We start from the raw sequence: 16,495 nt of genomic DNA, 5'->3' as shown, positions 1-16,495 counted from the left end.
AAGGGGAGTGGCCAGTGGGGTTTTCCAGAAGGCACACAAGACTCTCAGGGAAACAACACATAAACTGTACAACACATACATTACACACAACACCAAGCCACAGTTTCCCTGAAATTCAACTTTATCTAAAGGCACTGTGCTTTCATTTGTTAAATCTGACAGCTCTTTCAGGGCCCACCATTTGCTAGCTAGCACACTTTAAGGGCATTTTTGTGTCTGTAGTCTGACAAATAACAACCTATGATTTTGTGATTCATTCAGTAAAACCTACCACACCCAGAGTCAGGAGAAATGGTTTAAGCCATGATTCTACTTCTTACATAGGCAGAAGATGAGTCTAGGTGTGTGGTGAGAAGAAACAGAAGGTATTGTGGTTGTGGTTCCTAAATATTTCCTCCCCATGCTGATGAATTAGCTTCTGACATGGTGACCTGTCCTACAGTACCTCCATCCAACCCTGATACATCCCCAAACAGAGATGTGGCAGGATTTCCACATCCCTTTTCAGTGCTCCCTGACACGCACTATTCAAGCACTTGTCCTCTGTTCCTTCACCCAGAGGTCTCCAGGGCCTATTGCCAACCACTTCTCCATATGCATTTAGCTTTTCAAATGCATCAGGAGTCTGGAGCCTTCACAAGTTGCTTCAGCGAGGCTCTTGCTTGTTTGGGTTCTGAATCCTGGAATTTGTTGTTCTAGAGTGTTCTATCTTTTCTGAATAATTCTTTCTAAAAAGTCAGTATTTCTTTGTTCTGTTTTGTAGTCCACTTTATCCTAGGATCTTAGGCAAGTATTAAATAAATACCACAGGAAACTTTCAACCTAACTTTTCCTTCCTATTCTTCTTTTGAAGAAATATAATACCTTTTTTCCTCTACTGAAAGACGTACTCTTTTTGTTTTTTTTTGAAAATTAGGATAATTTGGAAATAAAAAAGGAAAACTCTCTCATTTCCTAAAGGTATCTACCAACATTCAAAGACACAATTTATTTTATTTTTCTTTGTAGTGTTTTTTTTTCCTTTTCTATTTTTAAATACACATGTGTGTTTTTTAGTGTCATTTTCATTGGGAATGTGTTGGCCTTAATTTTTCACTTATTTAGGGTTCTGTGTTCTTGTCTGAGAAAAAACTTGTACTGAAAAGGAGTGGGTTGCTGTTCCAAGGTCATTTCTAGCACTGTAGCGCTTTGTCTTTGTCAGAGAATATTTGTGCTTGCCGTCTATTGATGTATTATAGTAGGAAGTGAGGATAGTAAGGCAGGTGGGGACATTTGTGTTAGTTGAATTACATCGGATCTTTTGTGTTCAAATTTGAACAACACCATGGAAACAGATAGTCTTGGACTTTGCAATGGAAAGAAAAGTGGATAGAACCTTCCTGAAAGAATGTAAGAATGGCAATGTAAGAAAAAGGCTCAAAAGATTTCACAACTATGTGCTTATCTTAAAGAAAAACAATTACTTTATTGTTATTATAAAGGTAATGTACAGAGGGATTACAATTAATGGATCAGGTAGTGAATTATCTTAAAGGTAAAAATGTTTATTGTGCCTGCTCTCTTCCTTTCTCCACAGCAAATGACAGAATGGAAGGCAGTTTCAGGGCTTGCTTCAAAAGCTTTACCAAGAGCAAGCTGAGAACTTCTGGGAAAATGAACTATGCAACTTGTGGGTGAGGATGGGAGGGTAAAACTGGAAGAGGATCGAGGGATGGGGTGACATTGTTCAGAAAGAAATGTACTCTTTATCTGTCTTATGTAACTGTAACCTCTCTGTACTTCGCTTTTACAATAACAATAAATAGATTTAAAAAGAAACAACAACAACAACAAACCAAGTGTGTTCTACATGCCATGAGCCGCCCACACTAGCTTTCCCTGCATTAGTCACAAGACAGAGCTGAGCAGGAAAATGTGTCTCCAGAACCAAGAGGTTCCTGCGCTCCCTGGGCACCTGTTGTTGGTGGTGTGTGGCTCTCACAGTGTGGCCACTTCCTAGGAGAAAGCATCATCATACATCACAGCACCACAAGGAGCACCTTCCCCAGGGCCTGTGTCCCAGACAGACATGAGAGAATACCCACTATGTTAAAGTTGAACTTTGCTACCAGAGGAGAGAGCTCTCATGGTCTTGACCAACTGACAGTGGGTTTCAATATATTTTGTTTGCAGTTAAAAAGACACTGAGATTCCTGTTTCAGAGAATCTGGAGCAAATGGGAAGGAAAAGAATATTGTGAATATTTTATTTTAAAGATCAAAACAGTTCCTCTTCCCCAAGAGTTACTGGTTTGTAACTCTGCTTCATTCTTCCTGGTAAAAACTGGTCTCTTACAGTAAAGTCAACTCCCACAGTGTCTGGGATGCAAACATCTGCAGCAATGAGCCAACTAGGGCTGTTTATAGATGGCAGATATGCTGGCTTAAGCCTAAGGCCTGAGTGGCTCTTGCCTCACCTGGTTCGGGTCTGAGCCAACTACAGCTGGTGTAGACAGAACACAATGTACAGCTGAGGAACATGAGAACACAGAAGACATTTATCCCACTTTTGAACCTTGGTTATAGATCATACACACAAATATCCTTCCTTGTTCTAGTTGTGTATGTGTGTGTGTGTGTGTGTGTGTGTGTGTGTGTGTGTGTGTGTCTGTGTGCTGGTACTAGGGTTTGAGCTTAGGGCCTTAGCACTGTCCCTTAGCTCTACTTTTGGCTTTTTGGTAGTTAATTGGAGATAAGAGGTTTTTTTTTTCAATAAAGAAGAAAACTTCTGCCATGTTATAGTGTCGCAATGTTTTTGGTACTCTGGTTTGAACTCAGAGCATCATGCTTGCTAGGCTGGTGAAATGCTGCTGAGTCAAGCCCCTGTCCTGGTTTGAACTTATTATTTTTAGGACAGAGATGAGTTCATGAGCTGAGATCTGCTCACTTTTAGGCTTCTCATCATCACTGGTAGCTTGGACACATCCCTGAGTTCAGCTTCTCTTTAAGAGACAAAGCCTCAAAGACTTTTCTGACTGGGCTGTCTTTGTACCACAATCCTCCCATTCTCAGCTTTTTATGCAGTTTGAGATGTCAGGTGTACACTGCTGTACCCAGGTGTACACTGCTGTACCCAGCTGTGGATTGAGAAGGGGGTCTCATGAATTTTTCTTTCCTAGGCTGGCTTTGAACTGTGATCCAGTCATTCATATCCTCCTAACTAGCTAGGATTAAAGATATAAGCCACCAGTGCCTAGCTCCAATAACTGTTTTATGTCTGTTCCAATCTCCCAGATCTTTAAGGAGAGGAGGAAGCCCTTGTTAAATTTATTAATTTGGCATGATTAAATAAAGACTTGCATTCTAGTTCAACATTACCACGAGCCTTTTTGTAGTGAAAACATTTATATAATTAAGCAGGTTCACTGTTAGCATGCAAGGCCAGCATTTTTACAATATTAAAAAAAAAACTCATTGGTTTGTAATGCATTTGAGGCTCTCTGGGACAATGGTCCAATGTCTCTCTTCCTTTATTCTCCCATCCTGAAGGTGTCAAGGCTGGGAGAGCCAGGCCTTAGTATCTGTATCTCTTCAGAGAAGAGGCACCAGGGGGATTCTCTATGAAGGAGGTGTGGAGCAAATAATTCAGCTGGGCTAAGCCCAACTCTTGGAGTCAGATGGAGACTTCTTTGTGTGTGTGTGCACTCAGCTGTACTGGCTAGGATTCTTCCAAGACAGAGAGGCAATGTAGTATAGAAATTGTCTTGCCTCATCCTAGAGGCCCAGAAGCTCCAAGATAGGCCACCAGAAGCTGGTGAAAGGGAAAGCTAGTGATGTAGTATGGTTTGAGACCAGAACCATGAGAATCTGGGGTTGTGGGCTGCTGGGGCAAGAGATGGCAGTCCAAAGGCTCAGTGACCAGGAGTTCTGATGTCAAGGGTAGGAGAAAATGGACAACTTGGATCCAGAGGACAGAGAGACTTCATCTTCCCTCTCTCTGCCTTTTTGTTGAACTTGAGTCCTGAACAGATGGGATAGTGCCCACCCACATGAGCAAGGGAAGATCTTCCTTATTCAGATGCCAGTCTTTTTTGGAAACACCCCCGAAGGCACTCCCCTAGTAATGCCTTTACAGCGTCTGGGCATCCCTTCTTCCAGTCCAATTGCTACACATATCACTAGGCATCCTAAGAGCCTAGCTCATGAACTGCCTGGTTTTATTTCACAGTGGAAACCTCAATCAGGACAGGTCTGAGTTTTCTCAGTCCAGTGATTTCTGGTAATCTTGGTTGTCTAGAATCACAGATTGAAGTCTAGTCTCTGTGTTGAGATTCCTCTCTCACTCTGAGGTTTTCTTTGTCCTTCCTCCAGTCCTGTTCTTCCTGGTGTTGTTCAACTCTGAGGTGTAACCTCTGAATCTCCCATCCAGTACAGTTTCAGGGCCTCCTGATGTGCCTTCTTACACTTTCTTCCTTGGAGTTTGTCCTGCTAGGAAGCCCTTGTACCACTGGGTACAGAGAAACCTTGAGAAGCATTCCAGCCTCCAGGTACCCAGAGAAACAGGGGCTTTCTGAAGATCTATCCTTGTCCCCTGAGCCTTCCTCACAACCATGCTTTTGAAAGGACAAGTGGAAACAAGACACCCTAAATGCTAAGTCTGTGCTTTCTTTCTGCCCCATAAATCCCTTCCCAGTTGACCTTTGGTAGTGGTTCTCACATGATGACCCACATATGGTATGTTCGTGGACCTATTTTCATTATCTAACTCTAAGACATCATTTGCTTTTCAAGGATCATCCAGATACAGTTATTAGAATACTATGGCATGTTAAAGCATTGTATCCAATTTTACTAGCCACTGCATTCTTCACTACAGTGTACTTTACTTTTTGATAGTTTTGTGTTTGTTTGTTTGTTTGTTTTTGGCCAGTCCTGGGCTTCCTTTTGCTCAAGGCTAGCACTCTGCCACTTGAGCCACAGCGCCACTTCTGGCCGTTTTCTGTATATGTGGTGCTGGGGAATCGAACCCAGGGCCTCATGTATACGAGGCAGGCACTCTTGCCACTAGGCCATATCCCCAGCCCCGATAGTTTTGTGTTTGAATCAGGGTCTTATGCTACCTAAGCAGTCACTCTATAACCACACCTCCAGCCTTTTTCTTGCTTCAGGTTTTTTTTTTTTTTTTGATAGAGTCTCACGGTTTGTTTGTTTTTTTGGCCTGGAGCAAGTCTGAGACATAATCTTCTTATTCATGCATCCTATGTAGCTGGGATGACAGGTGCTTACTGCCACACCCAGATTATTGGTTAAGATAGAGGTCTTACTTTCTCCCCAGGCTGGCCTCAAATCTCTATCTTCCCAATTGCTGTCTTCTGAGTAATAGTTTTTTGTTGTTGTTGATGTTTGTTGGGGGCCTTGAACTCAGGGCCTTTGTGCTGTTCCTGAGCCTCTTTGTGCTCAAGGCTAGCATGCTACCATTTGAGCTACAGCATCATTTGCAGCTTTTGAGTGGTTAACTGGAGATAAGAGTCTGACAGACTTTCCTGCCTAGGCTGGATTTGAACTACAGTCCTCAGATCTCAGCCTCTTGAGTAGCTAGGATTACAGGTGGGAGCCTCCAGCACCTGAGTAATAGTTGCTTTAAAATTTATTTTTATTTAATTTTGTTGTTGAGGTGATGTACAGAGGGGTTACAATTATATATACATATATATGTATATGTATAGATATATACAGTTACATAAAGTAGTGAGTACATTTCTTGTCATACTTGTTACTCCCTCCCTCATTTTTCTCTCACCTTCCCTCCTTCCAGTCTCCCCAGCCCCAAGTTGTACAGTTAATTTCCAATATATTGTCTTGTGAATATTGCTATTGGCTTGGTTTGCCCTTTATCCTTTGTCTCATCATTTTGATGTTCCCCTTCCCTTCCTTAATTCAGATAAATGTATATACAATAGCGAGGGTACCAAAATCAAATACAGTGACAATAGGAGCTAAACTATAGGAAAGGAAAACAAAAGAAAAATTATTTAGAGTTGCTTCTTAAGTTGATTATCATTTCTACTTTCTGAAAGACTATCTAACAAACTATGACCTTTTCAGATTTGAGTGTGTAGTAGACATTTTCTTGAAGGTAAGGAAAATTTGTTGCTTCAAGGAAAAAAATTGGTGACATTTATGGCCAATGTTGAAATATTATAATAGGTATATTACTTCCTAGCAAATTATTTAACATGCTAATATCACACTTGAGAAGTCAGAAGGCAATGGCATCTTCTCTGGTAGGAAGATAGAGGCACTCAATAAGTTAACACCTTAAAGTGTTTTATACACTGTATGCTATGTGTTAAGAGTTGAATTGATGATGGTTTCTATACAACTCTACTGAGTTAAAAACAATAAACAGGCCTGCTTAGCAGAAAAAGTTGCTTCTGCTCATTGAGAGGGAAGCATTACACAGAGAAAGGTGCTGCTGAGTCATAGCTGTCCTCCTTTTACAATAGAGCAGAAAAGAAAAAGATAACAGGAATGTAACAAAATAAGGAGGGGCGTTGAAATACTGGGTTTGAGGCAAAATTTCTTCTTTAGGAAAATGAATAGGACTGTTTGTGCTATGGTTAATGTGCATATAATAACACAAAACATTATCAAAATAGCTCTTAAACCTTCCTACTTAAAAAACTTCACCACAGTCAATGCCAACGTACACAAGGCCATCTGTGCCCCTGACACCTTGAAAGCAACAGCCGCTGAGTGATGACCCGATCATTATGCCATTAACATCCCACCTCACTGGATTAGTCAGATGTGTTTTCTAAATGGAGGTTTTTCTGCCAAGGCTTTAACTCTGAACTAAAGAAAATTCAGTTCTGTCATATTTGGGGCAGGAACAGGCAATGAAAAAGGGAGAAAGGAAAACAAAATTCAGATAGGTTTGAATTAGCATGGTGAATGATGGAGAGAAGGAAGGCCCCCCTTCCAAAAGAAAAAGGAAGAATGAAATAAGGAAGGAAAGAAAGAAGAAAAAAGGGAGGGAAGGTAGGAAGGAGGAGGCAGGGGAGGAAGGAAAGAAAATATAAGGGAAGGAAGGGGAATGAAGGAAGAAAAGAAGGAGATCTGAAAAGTTTGGGAAAAATCATGAAAAATAGCGAGGCTCTTTAAAACATAGTTTTCCATTTTCCAAATACTCTGTTTTCTGCTATGGCTGAATCCATGTCTTGTACACACACATTGGTTCTTCTATCTTGTGTCGGGATGAGCCAAGATCCTCATAACTACCCCTGAGATCCAACTAAAAGGTAGATCTCTAGAAGCAACTACTGTGCTACTTTTTTCTTGAATAAGAATATGATATTCACGCAGTACGCTGAGGTCAGCCAGGTTTATCCTTGTACCCAGTCCCTTTGTACAGAGGAATGGTGGGGGGGCGATGCTCTCACCTGCCCTACCTGGAATTGTTGCCTTGCAAATGAAACCAAGAACCCTCAGCTTAGGGGAAAAGCTTCCTGTTTTCAGTGAAAGGGTAGCATTGCACAGAGCCAGGAGCAGCTGTGTGAGTTCATAATTAACCTGAGAACTATCTTGCAAAAAACAGTTACTACCACAGCAATCTGCCTGTCAGTTCTAGTCCAGGAATTCCAATTGCTGTGTCGGTTGTTATGGAAACAGACCACAGTGCTTCCTAAAGAATTCATTATTCCAACAAATATATTTTTTCTTGTCATTATAGGGTATCCAAGTGGGTGATTCAGACATAAGGGATAGGGGAGCTCAGAGAAAAAGCTGGTGATTAGAGAAGACTTTTCCAGGAGCCAGAAGTTAAACCTGACTTCTGGGCATGATTAAATAGGGGGGAAGATATTGTAAGTGAAAGGACTGGCAGATCATAGGATTGCAGGTGGGGCTGTAGTCAAAGACTGACATGGGGGAGGCTGGGGAAATGGGAAAGACACATTGAGGCCAGTCAAGAGAGTCTAATGAGGCCAGTGTAAGGAATCTGCACCTTTCTATTCACTAACAGGAACTAATGAATACTTTAAAACATAGGGAAAATGCTGTTGGAATGGTAATTTTGTCTTATAAATAAAAAACAGTAAGAGTGCCAGAGGAAGTGGCTCATGCCTATAACCCCAGCTACTGGGAAGTTGAAGATCAGAAGGATCAGGGTGTGAGGCCAGCTCTGGCCTGAACCTACAAGCTGTATCCCCAGCTAGGCAGGATGCATAGGTAAGAAGATCACGGTCTAAGGTCAGCCCTGGCAAAAACTGAGACTCCATCTGAAAAATATCTGAAGCCCCCCGCCCCCCCAAAAAAGAGCTGAGGGTATGGCTCAAAGTGATAGAGCACCTGCCTAGCAAGTATGCGCCCTGAGTTCAAATCCCAGTACCATCAAAATAATAAATAAATAATAGTGGGAATGTCAACCCTCTGCTAATACTGTAGCACTGTGGTTCTGAAAGATGCTAAGACAATAAGTTGAAAAGTAGACAAATCAGTCATCTATGCAGACAGAACCATACTTGTGCCATTAAAATCGTCTGAGTCATGTTTATGAAAACTTACTCAAGCAGCTAAGTTGTATCTCTGACATCCGAAGTGTTGTTTTATAAGCTTTATATTGACTGTGACAATGCAACCCCATTGTGCCATCTGCCAAGGAAGAACTTAATGCTAAGGCCTCCGTTTCCCCAGCCCAGGGAGTACCTCAGTCCTAAGAATCACAATGGCTCGTCTTTCTTTTTGCCTGAGTAGTGACTAACCAATAACTGAAACACAGGAGAGCTGGTTAGATAGAAGAGAAGGATTTTGCTCCGATCTAGCAGCTGGTTTCTGGGTGAGGTCTGAGGCTCTTTGAGGGTCTCATTGCAATGTCTAGTGCCAAAGATTTTAAATTGTGCTTTTTGCTTTTCTAAAGGGCATAGGATTTTGTAGTGGGTGAGCTGAAGTTTTTACTTATGTCTAGACTGAAGTGACATTTCAAAATATATTTCCAGACTCATCTATGAATAAGTACTGGATGAATCGGAAATAATGCTAGCGCCAGAGGCAGCACCAAGCTCCATCAACATGCTGTATCCTTCCTTGCTAGAAGCTTTGTGTGCTGCATTATTGAAAGGACTAATTCTCCTAGGATAACAAAAAGTTCCTTTTTTTTTTCTTGTCAGTTGTGGGGCTTGAACTCAGGTCCTAGGTGCAGTCCCTGAGCTTTTTCGCTCAATGCTAGCATTCTAGCACTTTGAGTCACATCTTCACTACCAGCTTTTGAGCAGTTAATTGGAGATAAGAGTCTCACAGTCTTTCCTGCCTGAGCTGTCTTTGAACCACAATTCTTAGATCTTAAGTCTCCTGAGTAGCTAAGAGTATAGACATGAGCCACCAGGGCCAGGTAAAGTTCCTAATTTTGATTTCGAGATACCAAACTTACTGAAAAGGGTGACACTGATCAAGATATATTGTATCCATAAACTGCTTTGTTAAATGGCAACTCCTCTGTATAACTACTTAAAGACAATAAAGATAAAAGAGCCTTTCCTTTTCCTAATTTGTTCTTGAACACAAAATGTAAACAGAAATTAGAATACACTTTATGATATACATGCCAAGAACACTGATTATTAAAATTTATATGAAAAAGAAAAAATTTAGTAATCCATAAGCACAGCAGATTTTTCTTTGAGATTATGACATCAGAAATGTGTTCTGCTTCCTGAAAAGAGTGGAAAGTAAGCCTTGGAAGAATTCAGATGAGAAACAGAACTAAGGTGGAGTTCAGGAATTCTCACTGTTTGAGACACTCTGTTCTCCTTTGCTGGAGTTCTCCCTCTGTCTCCTCCCTTGAGAGCCTTCACTGTTCTGTTTCCCAGTTTCCTGCGTAAATGACCCAGGAAGCCTCCCTGGGTCACCCTGTCTGAAGTCAACGTCCAGGTCTACTTTAAACTTCTCTCAGAATTCCCCGTTCCAGTTCTTTGTCTTTCGTGTGTGGCACATTCATTATTCTCTTCACTGGAGTCCTGGTCACTGCCCAGTGTGGGGCCAGTGTTCCATGAGTATTTGTCAAATGGCAGAGTGTGTGAGAGAGTTGGAGTTTAGGACAACTGAACGTGCACAGTGCATGTTGGAATAAGGAACTGTAAGCCACAGACCCTGTCTCCTCTCTGCTACCAGTTGGTTGAATGATTTTGTTCAAGTCGTTTAAGTTATCAGGATCTCAGTTTCCTCATCTGTCAAAGAGGAATATTTACTCAGAGATTTGCAAGAAATTGTCCTGTATTTAGCATGCCAAAATTTGAAGTCTATCTGCACGTGTTTCTGTACAAGCAGTCATGGAAGAAGGGTGGATTTTTCCATTGTCTAAACACAAATAGAAAATTTCTGGGAAACATACAGGTAGATATATATTTTTAAATCCTTGAATGATAAGCGAAAAATGTATTTTGAGAGGTGTTCTAACAGTATCTGTGTTTTTTCCAGCCTCTCTCCCTCTTCCCTCCCCTCAGGTATTAGGCCCAAACCAAACATGACTTCAAATTTGAGTGTCTTTCTTTTCTTACCCCTACTTGTTACTATGAACAATTGTATTAGAAAAATCGAGGGCTGTTACTTACCCATCATGAAAATAATTTTATGTTTTCTCAAATCTTCCACAAAGCCTTTAAAAGAAGAACAATTTAAATTACTGGCAAGAAATACTGTAGAAAAGGCCTGATTTTTTTTAACATGTTATATAACCTCAGATCATGTATTTGTGCCCAAGAATTCAACCAGCTCATCACCACATGAGAGTGAATGAGTTGCTTACTCAGCCCAGCAGGGAAGCCAGGCCTTTGTGCTAGAGGCTGAAGATCCAGCTGCAGGTCAGGTTGCAGTGAGGTTTTGAGCTGGAATCTCTGAGTCCACAGGCAGGTATTATTCCAACCCACAGGACCACCTCAAGCAAACAAGGATGCAGAAAAGCTCAGGACAAAGGCGGGGTACAATGAGAAAGTCTCTAGGTCTGATTCTATTCTTGGATTGGCTGATTTGAGGGGAGTCTGGTCTAGGCAGGGCAATAGGCATGGTGCACGCTGATGCCAGAAACAAGAAGTATATTAGCTTTCAGAAATATTTCTTTGCTTTGCTTAGGCCAAGTCAGGAAAAAGTCTAGAGGGAAATAGGTGGGTGTGGATGGTGGGGCTGTGGCGAACTAGTTACCACCCCAAGTCAGGGTTTTAGAGCACTATACTGACCAAAATACTGTATCTGAGGCTGGATAATTCTTTGGGTGAAACACGTGTGATTGCTGATAGAGTAACTGAAAAATATTTGAATATCTTATCAGAAGAGAGAGAGACAGAGAGAGATACAGAGAGAGAGAGGGAGGGAGGGAGGAAGAGAAAGAGAGAGGGAGAGAGAGAGCGAGAGAGAGAGAGAGAGAGAGAGAGAGAGGGAGAGAGAGAGCCAGCGAGAGAGAGAAAGAGAGAGAGAGAGATATTCCAGTTTCTTTACATGGTAGCCATAGTATGTGTGGGAAGATCTTATGTTGATGTTTTCTATTAAAGCAGATAATTTATGTTCCTAATATGGAAATCACAAGGGTGAACCACTTGGAATTTATTTGCAATTTAGGAAAGTAGCCCCTGTTATTCTTATGTGTGAGGTTTTGGGGGTATGGTATTATATACCATTTCAGCTTACTAATAGTTGAGTTGTTTAGTAAATGATGGTAACAGCCATACAATGTGTTATTACTAGTTATGTTTTTAATGACCTGGAAACATGTGAATGCTATGATATATAGAAAAATAATTATACATGTATATATACATGTTCTGAATTAAGTACCAGGGGTATAGAAGATCACACTGAAGTCAAATATGCTAAAAGTTGATCATGGCTGTTTAGTCATAGGTTTTAGTTTTTTTGTTTAATTATTGTAGCTTAATTATTTTTAGGCCATACGTTTAAAATAGCTCTTATTTTCTACCCCTAAAAAAATCTCATCAGCATGTGTGAATTTTATAACCAGAGAAAACATTTATTAAGCAAACAGTCATTCTACATTCAGTTGTGAGGAGTGGACTAATTGCACTTAGCTAAGTAACAGTTAACTCTTGGCTCATATTCTTATGTGACTTTTCCTGTGAGTCATTATGATATCACTTGGGGACTGATTTTCACATACAGTGATTTCCATGTTCATTAAATGATACTTTACCACCTCATGTTCAAGGATCAATGCAGAATTAGAGCTAGGGTTAACATTAAAAGCTGTATCACTCATTTGTATGTGTTCACAGTCAATACTACAAACAGATTTCTACAAACCATGGTGATAACTTTCTCAGGAAGTGTAAATGTTAGAAGGTATTTAACCTATGGTAATTTGCATACTTACTTTTTTGACTAATATAAAATTCATGTCATTTTATCCATTTTCAGTTACAGGAATAATTAACTTGGAGTGGAATTTTGGGAGACTTTTAATATGACAAATGTTACAAAGCAGTATTATCTTGGTATCTTGGGTTAGGTCCCAATGGTGTAATGGAGAATAGCAAGAACTACTGAGAAAACAAATTTGTGTTCCAACTAAGACTTTTTTTTTGGGGGGGGTGCTGATTCTGGGGCTTGAACTCAGGGTCTGAACTAAGCTCTTTTGCTCTAGGGTAGTATGCTACCACTTGATCCACAGCTCTACTTCTGGCCTTTTTGGTAGCTAAATTGGAAATATGAGTCTCGTGGACTTTACTGCCTGGACTGACTTTGAATGGTGGTGCTCAGATCTCAATCTCCTGAGAAGCCAGGATTACAGCCATGATCCACCAACGACTGGCTGTTCCAATTAAGCTTTAGGAATATTGAATTAAAATTGGACTCTCGGGGCTGGGAATATGACCTAGTGGTAAAGGGCTCACCTCATATACATGAAACCCTGGGCTCGATTCCTCAGCACCATATATATATAGAAAAAGCCGGAGTGGCACTGTGGCTGAAGTGGTAGAGTGCTAGCCTTCAGCAAAAGAAGCTCAGGGACAGTGCTCAAGCCCTGAGTTCAAGCCTCAGGACTAGCAAAAACAAAACAAAACAAAATTGATTGGCTCTCCTTACTGAAGGACTTGAGGGAGTTAATTAGTCACATATATAATTATATGCTAAATGTACAATTACACACTAATTACATATGTGAGTCTTCCAGTGAGGTCCAAACATTAATTGCTTGCCAAATATTTTTGACCAGAGCATCTTCTTTAAATTGGGCATTTCGGGAGTCATAGTCTCTGGGCCATTAGGAAGGTCTTAGTAATGAGTCCCTTTGGTTCTTCATGTGGACCAAGAAGAGAGATCCATAGAGTTCCACTCCAACTAGTGTTCTCTGGCCAAAAAAGAAATTCACAGTGTTGATACTTTATCATCTCTCAGCTGATGTTTAGTATAGAAAGCATGTTCAAAATTACTAAAATTACATCTTTCGTCTGATCAGTAAAGGAAACTCACCTCCCATGGAATCTTCTCCAAATAAATTTAACTGGTCATCACTCTGATAAAAATAAAATCACAGTATTAGATGGTAATAATAACAGGTACTATTCAGGCTCTTTGCTAATATGAATACATTTAATCTTCCAAAAAAACTCTATGATGGAGGACCCTTCAGACAGTTTTATCAGAAGCATTTTTCAAACGAAAAATCAAGAATTCCAGAAGTGTTGTTGGTGAAGGTCCCATAATGGTGAGGGACAAGAACTCAGGTTTAAACTTGGGTCATCTGTCTCTGGAGTCCTCAGTCTCTTTGTAACTGGTACATATATAGCCCCATTTCTTGATATATAAATTTCCTATGGACAGAAGATCTGACTTTAAGAAGATTGGATCTGGGCTGGTTGAGAGGTTCAAGTGGTAGAGCATCAGCTACGATAAAAAAAGAACATGGTTGGAGGGGATGTGGCCAAAAGGGAACCCTACTTCATTATTGGTGGGAATGTTAACTGGTTCAGCCACTCTGGCAAGCAGTATGGAGATTCCTCAGAAGGCTAAACATAGAACTCCCACTTTTGAACTCCCAGCAGCCCCACTTTTGGGTATCTATCCAAAAGACCACAAACATAATCACACTAAAGCCACCAGCACAACAATGTTCATCGCAGCACAATTTGTCATAGCTAGAATCTGGAACCAACCCAGATGCTCCTCACTAGAAGAATGGATCAGGAAAATGTGGTACATATATACAATGGAATTTTATGCTTCTATCAGAAATAATGACATTGCCCCATTCGTAAGGAAATGGAAGGACTTGGAAAAAGTTGTACTAAGTGAAGTGAGACAGACCCAAAGAAACATGGACTCTATGGTCTCCCTTATAGGGAATAGTTAGCACAGGTTTAGGCATGTCACAGCAGAGGATCACAGGAGCCCAATAGCTATACCCTTACGAACACATAAGATAATTCCATGTTATGGAAATGATTGTTATATCACAGTTGTAACTACTTTCAACGTGCCATATGTAACTGTAGCCTCTATTATTGCTGATCTTCTTGTATCACCTTCCTGTGGTTGTACCTACACTTTCTCTGTATCTTATCTGAGTATACTGGAAACCGGGTATACTGGTATTAGAACTAGGAAATTGGAAGCAAATACCAAAATCGAGAGACACAGGGTAAAAAAAGACAAACAACTACAAAAGCAATACTTGCAAAACTGTATGGTGTAAATGAACTGAACAACTCATGGAGGGGAAGGGAAAGAGGGAGGGGGAGGGGAGAATGAGCGATGAGGTAACAAACAGTACAACAAATGTATCCAATGCCTAATGTATGAAACTGTAACCTCTCTATAATTCAGTTTGATAATAAAAAAAAATATATATAAAAAAATAAAAAAATAAAAAAAGAACATGGTAGGCTATGAGTTCCAAGGTCCAGTCTTCAAGAAGGTGAGATCCTTTGTTGTCAGAAGTTAATGGGTAGTTGTAGTCATCACTGTTACACACACACACACACACACACACACACACACACACACCACTACATAAATTAAACTAGGGTTAGCACATATTGTTGGTACATGGTCAGATAACATATATTGTGAGCTGCATGATCTTTGTTACAACTTTTCCATCACAGGATAGAGTTTGCTGATCCCTGGACCAAAGCATGAAATAAGGAAAGTGGGAGGGATCCACTTTTACTAATGGCTACCTTCAAACATTCCCACTTTATTTTTAACTAGGTGTTTCATTTTCCCATGGTGTAAGGGGAAAATTTTTAAGGGCAAAAATTGTATAAGAAAGTATCAGGGGGGAATTCTCATTCACTACTCTATTTTATTTTCTACTTTCTTACCCCATATAGCTAAGTATGTCTAGACGTTTCTTTCAAGTTACAGAAAGCTTTCAGATACCCAGGGATGCACTTGAATATCAATCTATCTCTTTCTTTAATCTCATCTGCAAAATAGCATACATTTATTACATGTACATGAATTTATGATATAATATTCTATTCTATATAAATATAATATAGAATATTCTATATAGAATATAATATCTTATAATATGGTTTTGCTATTTGCTTTTACACTTATGAATATATTCTGAAGAGTTCTCCACATTGATAGAGAATGTTCCCACACAGAATGTTTTCAGTTGTACAACAATCTATTTTAAGTTTGGTATAATCTTTTTTGTGTATGTGCCAGTAGTAGAGCTTGAATTTAGGGCTTTGTGATTGCATGACTTTCTTGCTCATGGCATTCTACCACTTGAACCATACCTGCAGCCCAGCTTTTTCCTGGTTAATTGGAGTCTCTCACACTTTTTTTTTTGGCCAGTCCTGGGGCTTGGACTCAGGCAGGGCCTGAGCACTGTCCCTGGCTTCTTCATGCTCAAGGCTAGCACTCTACCACTTGAGCCACAGCGCCACTTCTGGCCATTTTCTGTATATGTGGTGCTGGGGAATTGAACCTAGGGCCTCATGTATATGAGGCAAGCACTCTTGCCACTAGGCCATATCCCCAGCGCCCTCTCACACTTTTGCATCCCAGTTTGGCTTTGAAACATAATCCTCTAGGTTTCAGCCTCCTGATTACATAGGATTACAAGAATAAACCAGACACCTGACCATCATTATTTATGAATTAGAACTTTATTTATAGATCATATAACTGTTTCTAATCATTGATTATAAATTGTAAAGTTGCCCAGTGAATAAATTTGTATAAACATAATTTCATACATATTATTCCTAGATATATTCCAGAGGAGGAAGATGACATAATCCCAGAGTAAGTGTATTTATAACTGACTAATTTTTGCCAAACAGTCTTCTTAGAGGTTGTAGCACTTTGCAGGGACAGCTTCTGACTGTCACTTTACCCCAGCCTCTTGTCTCTAATTTACTTTCATATGGACTCAGTTAAATGAGGCTGTCTGCTTGCATTAACACTCCCTTGAGGAAACCTGTCATGAAAGAACTTGGTTTAAAGACAGAGCTTTGCCTTCCTTTTTAGTATATATGCCTTCAGGAAAAATG

General features: G+C 40.2%; 1 protein-coding gene across 1 annotated transcript in view; it reads right to left on the bottom strand.

The window, feature by feature from the left end:
* Ak5 (adenylate kinase 5) overlaps positions 1–16,495 on the bottom strand; it is a 260,488-nt gene that overhangs the window by 44,448 nt on the left and 199,545 nt on the right. Inside the window, exons 9-10 of the mRNA XM_048351624.1 lie at positions 13,455–13,497; positions 10,586–10,630 (exon numbers count right to left, since the gene is read on the bottom strand). Of these exons, the coding sequence (XP_048207581.1) occupies positions 10,586–10,630; positions 13,455–13,497 (88 nt within the window). The remainder of the gene's footprint in view (positions 1–10,585; positions 10,631–13,454; positions 13,498–16,495) is intronic.

This window comes from Perognathus longimembris, chromosome 7 (genome assembly GCF_023159225.1).
Source record: "Perognathus longimembris pacificus isolate PPM17 chromosome 7, ASM2315922v1, whole genome shotgun sequence".
Lineage (NCBI taxonomy): Eukaryota > Metazoa > Chordata > Mammalia > Rodentia > Heteromyidae > Perognathus > Perognathus longimembris.
This window is presented reverse-complemented; position numbering and strand designations above follow the sequence as displayed.